This window comes from Meleagris gallopavo, chromosome 8, assembly GCF_000146605.3.
Source record: "Meleagris gallopavo isolate NT-WF06-2002-E0010 breed Aviagen turkey brand Nicholas breeding stock chromosome 8, Turkey_5.1, whole genome shotgun sequence".
Lineage (NCBI taxonomy): Eukaryota > Metazoa > Chordata > Aves > Galliformes > Phasianidae > Meleagris > Meleagris gallopavo.
Genome location: NC_015018.2, coordinates 25,614,230 through 25,622,285, shown reverse-complemented (window position 1 = coordinate 25,622,285; position 8,056 = coordinate 25,614,230). Strand labels below are relative to the sequence as shown.

At 50.2% G+C, this 8,056-nt stretch overlaps 1 protein-coding gene across 1 annotated transcript; it reads right to left on the bottom strand.

Moving 5' to 3' along the window:
- Positions 1-4,720: 4,720 nt before the first annotated feature.
- On the bottom strand, positions 4,721-8,046 carry ADRA2A (adrenoceptor alpha 2A). Its single transcript, XM_010714708.3, has one exon. It carries the CDS (start codon positions 7,983-7,985, stop codon positions 6,654-6,656), a length of 1,332 nt encoding a protein of 443 aa, XP_010713010.1. The 5' UTR covers positions 7,986-8,046; the 3' UTR covers positions 4,721-6,653.
- Positions 8,047-8,056: the final 10 nt, after the last annotated feature.

The following is an 8,056-nucleotide window of genomic DNA, read 5'->3' as shown; positions in this document are numbered from 1 at the left end:
AAAGCCAAGGGCTGAGAGCTTGGTTTTGCTGCGGTTTTCTTTCTCAGGTCTGAGAAAGAGGGAAATGCCAACTGCATTAAGTTTTATTGTTTTCTTCCCCAATTAAGCCACAGCCACCCACGCAGGGCCATTCCTGGGGACCTGCTGGCTGGCAGCAGTGCCTCCAAGAGCAGTGCAGCTGTTCACATGGCCACACTTACAGTCCTGCACTGAGACCAGTAGCCGCAGGGGGAAAAAAAGCACAGTGCATGTTGCAGGATTTTCTATCACAGGGAGAAAGCCCGTCCCCACCACAAAGCCTCTCAGCTGGTTCGAAAGGGACGTGGCAGAAGAGCAGAGAGACAGCCACTCATGTGGGATCTGAGGTCCCAGTGGGACAGACCTCCATAATAAGGAGGGTCATATTCTCATGCAGACTGATAAGGATCCCAGAGCAATGTAATTCCCATCTGCAGGTGATGCTCCCTTGCAGCTTGGGTCTTTAACACTCCCTGATGCTCAGAAGATGCCCACACAAACATCCACTGAGGCTGCAGTCCTGGGGGGAAGAGGGAGCTAAATATTTAATTTCAGGCTCTTTCATCAAATATTTAATCTATTTAATATTAATTAAATCTCGGTCTGAATAAACAACAGCTAAAAACTCACCTCTTCCTCCAAACATTTGATAACTTGAACATGACAGCTTACACCATCCCAACTGAGATGGCAATGAATAAGGGTTTTTTTTCCACCTTTAACGTCTTAACAGCAATGGCAGATAGCTGACCTCCTTGTTGGCCTCCTCCAGCCCTTTAAGACAGAATCTTTTGTGTCAATATACAGTAACATCATCTGGTTTACACCAACATTTGCACACCCTGCTTGGTAACCTCTCATCTTTGAAGGACTTCATTTGTACTCCCCACAAATGCACACACCCAGGCAATGCAGCAGGAATCCATGAAGCTCAGCTGGAGGAAGGGGAATTTCAGGGTGAGGTGGTGGTGAGGGAGGGCTAAAATAGGAACAGATCATTTCTACCCCAAAGGATTTAATCCACTAAACGCCAGGCCGTGAAGTCAGCTGCCACCATTGCACTTGCAGCCACTACTGCCCTATATTACTGAAGGAAAGCCTATTTGGATCAAGGTCCATTCACACCAGTCGCACCAACCAGAACTCATTTTCTAATTAACCCTGGTAGAGCAGTCAGCAATGAAGGATTGCCTTGCACACAGCACTGCTTACCTTGCTTTCCTCAGTGCACGGCCCGTTGAGCAGAGCAGCTTTGAGCTTCTTTTCCTCTCTGCTGCGCTGCCTTAAAGCCATCCTACTCAAATGATAGGAAACAGCAATGAAAACAATTACACTGCTGTTCAAGATGGAATGGATGCATCTCCAACTGTCCCGAGACAGCAATGCTGAAGGCCCCGATCCCAGTGGAGATAAAGCCTCCAATGTAAGCAAGTCAGGTTATTCTGCCAGTCATTTTAACTCCTCTGGCCCCACAAAATCTGAGGCTTAAAAGTCATTGAAAATAATAAGTGCAGGATTGGTTTTAAATAGTTGAATGCTTTCCAGCAACTCAGTGCATGCACATGGAAGGCAAGGCAGCCTCCAGCAGGCATTGCTTTCTCAGAGATGGTTGTGGTGGAGAGCTCTTTCCTTTTTTTCCTGTAGAGAGTAATTGAAAAGCAAACAGGAAAAAGGCCATAAAGTCACGGCCCAGCAAATCACCACTATTTCAATCAGCAAAGGAGCAATCAATTCTCCATGTAGCACTTGATTAAAAACAAAAGTTTCTCATCTCTGGGAGCAAACTCTACAGCAAGCGAGTCTCAGAGCTCTGAAGGACTGCAGGGCTCCTCCTGCCAATGCCATGTCCCAGCTGTGCCTGAGCCAATACAGGTCAGATGCTGCAAGAATGGCAAATGGGGAAGGAGGGATGTTTAGGTTAACTCACCTCCCAACGAGTCCCGCTTGCACTGTTACTTTTGTATTTGACTTAAAACACATTTTTGAGAGCTTTTCCTCCTGATTGGAGCAATGCTGAAGGGAAACACATGTCAGTGGAATTTCTACCTTAGCACTTCCTGGCCCCAGGAAGTCCCTGAACACCCAGCAGCCCCCGAGCTTCCTGGCAGGGGTCCTTGTTGCTCTGTGTTCCCTGACATCAAAGCCATGCAGGACTTCAGAGCCCTCCCATGAACACAGTGTCCCTTCACCTGATCAATATGGAGTTGACCACCACATGGACAAACCCATTGCCAGTTTAAGCCCTTTGAAGCCAGTAAAAGCCAGCAAGTTTATGCCTTTGCTGACAAAACCTATGCCTCTGCTCAAGTAGTGGAAAGGTCTTCTTGTTCCATTTCCAGTTTATCCTCACACTGCTTTGTAGAGTTTGGGTACCACACCCCACTCAGCTCAGCAGCCCCTGGTGTGAGATGCTGGCTTCACACACTGGTGGTCCCGTGTGGGAAATCAGCACTGCTGGGGGACTGCTCAAATGCCCAAAAAGGTCCCCTCAGAAGAAAAGGATGTTGAACAACCAGCTCACGTGTCAGCATCTCCATTCAACATCTCCTGGCATCTCCTGCCCCAAGCAGAGGTTGAGACCTGCTGCCATGAAACAAACTCAACAACAACTCAAACTTGTTCAAGCCAAGGCAGATCTGAAAAGCTGGGCATGGCACAAAGTGGGAGAAAACCCAGAAGCCATCTCTGCATTAGCAGGACACAGGATGGCAGAAGTAAAGTGCCTGGGCCCAGCTCCCTCCCCACTCAGAGAAGCCCAAAATTGGGGCTGTGCTGGGCCCCATAGCCACCTGCTGCACAGGTCCATTGGACCCTAGGACCAGCCAGGCTCAGAAGCCGCAGCCCAACCCAAGGAAGGTGTGATTAAAGGTGCTTCCCACAACTGTAAACTCATCTGTACTTCTGAGACTCAGCCCGCTGCCCTTGCAGTTCACAGAGCAGTCAGCATCTGCTCCATTTGTGAGCTGAGCTCTCTGCTGACCTGGCAGTAAGGCTCAGCAGCTGCACAGACCTGGCAACTCACAGAGCATCACCACAAACCAGCTGCACAGCAAGGTCTGCAGCAGGAGCGGTGCCACATCTGCCAGGGCACTGCCTGTAACCCAGACGCAATCTCTGTAGACTTTGAACTTTTCCAGCAGTGAAAAAGCAAGGAATATTCAGAAATAAAATAACACAAAGAGCCACAAGAAGAGCTTCCCAGGCTGCCTCCCAGCCACCGACCCAAGAGGAACAGCATGGGGCACCAGCACCAGTGAGCCCTGGAATAGGAGATACTGTGTGGGGAGGGGCACTTCTGGCACAGCGTGGTTGAGGGACATGGGCTGAAACCCACAGGAACTTTCTCAGGCCTGAAAAATGCATGATTTGTGAGTGGAGTGACTGGGACCAAGTCCAGCTCTCCTTGGGTCACTGTGGAAAGGTTCCTCAATATGACCAGCCCCTTGTGCCTCAGCAAATAGGGGCAAAACCCCACAGCAGTAAGTGTGAGTGCCAGCAGAAAGGGGTCAGAGACAAGCTCTGGGCAGGCTGTCAGCTGGCTCTGCAGAAAAAACCTGCAGCTCACCCATAGGGACATCTTGGAGCTGAGCCTTGCCAGCTCCAATGCCTCAGACCACTCCTCATCCACCACAGCATCTTCATGACACAGCCTGCGGGGCCCTGCAGCTTGGACACATCCCCCCAGCCAACAAAAAGGGCTCAAGACAGATCTGAAAACAAATGTCCAGCAGCTCAGGGAAATGCAACACAAAAGAATCAGCAGGCAGCAGGCAAAGGCAGCAGGATGGTGGAAATTGAGACACCAGCCACAGGGATGGACAGACAGCTCTGCATGGCAGATGAAAAAGTCACTGCCTGCACCCACCACAGCTCCTGGGGCATTTTATTTGGCTGGGCTGAACCAGAAGGGGTCAGGAAGAACATAACCCCAAAAGCATCTTGCTTTTGCATTTGATGGAAAACTGGGAGCAAGCTGCCATATTTAAGATGTGCACAGTGACAGCCCATCAAAGCCCTTGCCCCAAACCCACCAGAACACCAAATGTGCTAGAGACTTGGCCAGGAGGCCAGCAGGCAGAAGGATGGGGATGCGTTACTGATGGCCACTCAATTGCCAACTCCTACATCTCCCCTGGGGTCTGCTTGGGAAAACCTGCCAAAGCCAACAGGTGTACCTGCAGCCAGAGGGGACAGCAGGTTACCTGCCTCCACCACACCCTCCAGGCCTGCAAAACACTCTGGCTACGTGGGCACTCCTGCATATATGCAGGAATATCTCCTTCCAGCCCAATCACTTCTAATCCCATCTGCGACCTAATTATTACAAACCTTCTCAACCAATCAGCTATAAAGCAGCCACAGCTGGGCAGCCCCAGTGAGAGGCAAAACCAGGGCCAGGCTGCATTTCTGAGGAATAAATCACACCTAAGCTCTTTTCTCTAAGAAACACATGAATGCTCTTACCATGCCATGAAAGGAGGTGGGAAGAACAAGAAACACCAAGGACTCATTTGTTGCTCTGCCCCTGCGCAATGAAGCGAGCCATTGTTCCCTACCTGCTGTCACAAAGCCTTTCAGAAAGCACCACTGCTTTTCCCAACGTGTTCTTGTAGCAGTGTCAAAAGCAAAGCTGCCTGAGAATCGGTGAGCAGCTGGAAAAAATACAACACAGCTAAACAGATTATTCAGAAGGCTTTCACGCTTGATCTGTAAACACTCCTTTATTTATTAAAAATAATCATCCATTGTAGCAACCTCTGCTTGTGATTTCTGCTTTGTTTTTACAGTCAAGCACAGTTTATTTGCTTTCCTCACCTTTTGAGGATTCAACTCTGAAAACGCAAGTGAACGTAAACACTGCTCACCAGGTCCCAGGGTGCGTCCAGGCACCCTCTGAGTGAATACAAAGTCAGAAGGGAGCAAAATCAACACAACACAACCAAAAGTAAAAAGGTGCTGCTTTAAAGTCTCTTCCTGTGCACCACACAACCCTACAGAAGGCAAATCCGTCCTATACGTAAACTTTGCTTTCTCCAAACAGTTCCTACGATCTGTCATCGCTGAAGAGCTGAATGGGTGGCATTAGGGAGGCTTGCAGACTTGTTTATTAAGAGAGATCAGGAAGTTTTTCCTTTCAGCATTCTCCAGAAATTTCTCTATGGCAGAAGGATGTGACATTTGTTCTCTTCGTGTTTTTAATTTTGAGCAGAAAAAGCTGAAAGACGTTTCAAGAGAGGAGCGTAAAGGCAGCATTAACTCCCTCTCTTGCTCCAACCTCACAATATTTACACTTTGTGTTTTTTTTGTGTTTTTTTTTTAATTAAAAAAAAAAGCTCACACTATAAAGTACAGGGGAACCTGCCGGGAAGTTCCCCCTTTCAGAGCTTTGCCATATGTAAGACTGCAAGAGGGATGCTCCAGCATTTCCTAGGGTGGATGAGAGCAGCAGATTGCAAACTTAACTCTCCCTCACTCAGGAAACACAGTGGGAGTTAAAACAGCAGAAAATCAATAGAAACAAGACAGCGTGATATACGGAGCGCTGACGTTTGCTTTGAAATGTTATCTATTTACAGTCGGGGGTGGGGGAACCGAGTTAGCATTGAACACGCTTGGTGCTTCAATACGGTGTAATATCAGCCGAGGGGAAGTTGCTGGGAGCTTGGCTGGGTCCCAAGCTCTGCACGGCGTGAGAAAGAGCCCTCAGCAGCCCTTGGGTGCCCGCCTGCACGGCAACCGCCCCGCAGCTCTGCTCCAGCTGTAGGGACATGGAAGTTATAGCTCAGCCTTATCATATCGCGGGCAGCACCGACTTCAACAGAACCAGGTAGGACAGAGAGAAAAGGAAAAAAGAAAATAGAAAAATGAAACAAACAAACAAACAAACAAACAAAAACTAGTCTGTTGGGGAGTGTGATCCTCAGCTCTATCGCCAAAAAAAAGAAAAAAAAAATAGAAAAAAGAATAGCAGGATATTGGAAATGCTGGTAATATTATCCACCTGTCAGGCAGGGGAAATTGCTCTAACTCTTTGTTGGTTTTGAGTAAGGAGGATTTCACGGAATGGGAAGAGAAGGAGTTTTCAAGTGTCAAACACAATTAAAGCATTCACAGTTTCAAAGCTGCTTGCCTTACAGAAATTAAGACATTCAGATGCAGAGATACAATACTGTATTTTACAAGGGGGTTAAAATTAATTACATATACAACAGGAGGGAGGGGAGGGAGGGGAAGATACAACAAAATAAAAAGCCAACACCTCTGAAGGGGCATACTCCCTCTTTGCTGTTCATCTGTTCATCTCACGGAGCTGTGCGTCATTTGTCTTTAAAGAGTCAAACTGAGCAGTCATGAAAATATCCACTGAGAGACTCTGTGGCAAAAGAAAAAAACCTCACAAAGTAAACCGAGCGAATCGAAAGTCATCCTCCCCTGGGAGCTGAGTGCCAGGCTCAGACCACCACTTGCCTGCCGCTCCTTGCTGCCGCTGTTGGGCGTTTCAGTGGGCTCATCTCAGGTTTGGAAGGCTTCCTGATCACGAGCTGAAGGAAACCATCCCATGCAAGCACAGCCCAAGAAGCCCATGCCTTACTCTCTTGCAAAGTCTTGAATTATTAGTTCTGCCCACAGGTCCTTCAAACGATTCTTTTCCTCTCTATCCTGCAGAGGATCCTTTTGAAGGCCCGTCTGAAGTCGTGGTTGAAAATGGTGTAGATGACGGGGTTTAAGGAGCTATTGCAGTAACCGAACCAGAAGAAGAACTTGAAGAGGGTGGCAGGCACAGAGCAGCTCTTGCAGACTGCAGTCAGCGTGTAGGTAAAGAAGAATGGGAACCAGCAGATGACGAAGACCCCAATCACCACCGCCAGCACGAAGGTGAAACGCTTCTCCCGGTTCTGCCTGCCCCTCCACCGGGACCCTTTGGTGTTCCTCTCCTCCTCCGTCTTCCTGGGCAAAGCGTCCCCAGGTTTAATCTGGCTCAGCTTAGTCTTGGTCTTCCCCCGCAGGGGTCTCTCCGACTTCTTGGGCTGGTTGTTCTCCTGGTGCTCAGAGGAGGAGGTTTCCTCCATATCTATGCCGTTGACCTCTCCCTCCTGCCCATCTCCAGCTCCGGCCGCTTTCTCCCCATTGAGCTGGGCTGAAGCTGGCAGGTCCTCCTTGTCAGCCAAGCCGTTCTGCTTTTTCTCCGGGCGCTCCGCCCTCTTGTTCAGCGGGACCCTGGTTCGCCTCTTGGCTATCTGATAGATGCGCACGTAGACCAGGATCATGATGAGGCATGGGGTGAAGAAGGAGCCGATGCTCGACGAGATGATGTACCACTTCTCGTCATTGATCTTGCACCCTGCCGGCCACTGGTCCACCTTCTGCCCGCTCTTCTTTTCTATGGAGATGAGCGGCGGGAAGGAGATGACGGCCGAGATGACCCAGACGATGAAGATGATGCACTTGATGCGGCGCGGGGTGCGCTTGAGGTTGTACTCGATGGCTTGTGTGATGGACCAGTAGCGGTCCAGGCTGATGGCACACAAATGCACGATGGAGGAGGTGCAGAACAGCACGTCCAAGGCCAGGTAGATCTCGCACCAGACTTTGCCGAAGTACCAGTAGCCCATCACCTCGTTCGCCAGGGAGAAGGGGATGACCAGCGTGGCCACCAGGATGTCGGCCGAGGCTAAGGACACCAGGAAGAGGTTCTGGGGGGCCTTGAGCGCCCGGCTGGTGAAGACGGCAATGATGACCAGGACGTTGCCGAAGACGGTGAAGAGCATGAGCAAGCCCGCCAGGCTGATGAGGGTGACGGTGGTGTGCAGGGGGTACGGCATGCTCCATCCCAGCCCGGCCCCGCTGTCGTTGAAAGTTCCGTTGGCGCCGGGAGGGGGGTAGCCCTCCTCCTCCTCCAGCTGCCGCTGGTACTCCATGGAGGAGAAGTGGCCCCTCTCCGTGAACGGGCGCTCCGGGTTAAACATCAACTCCGCTACGCGGACACCCCCGCCCTTCGCCCCCTGCCCCACCCGCGCCGCTCCCGGCTCTCCGCGGG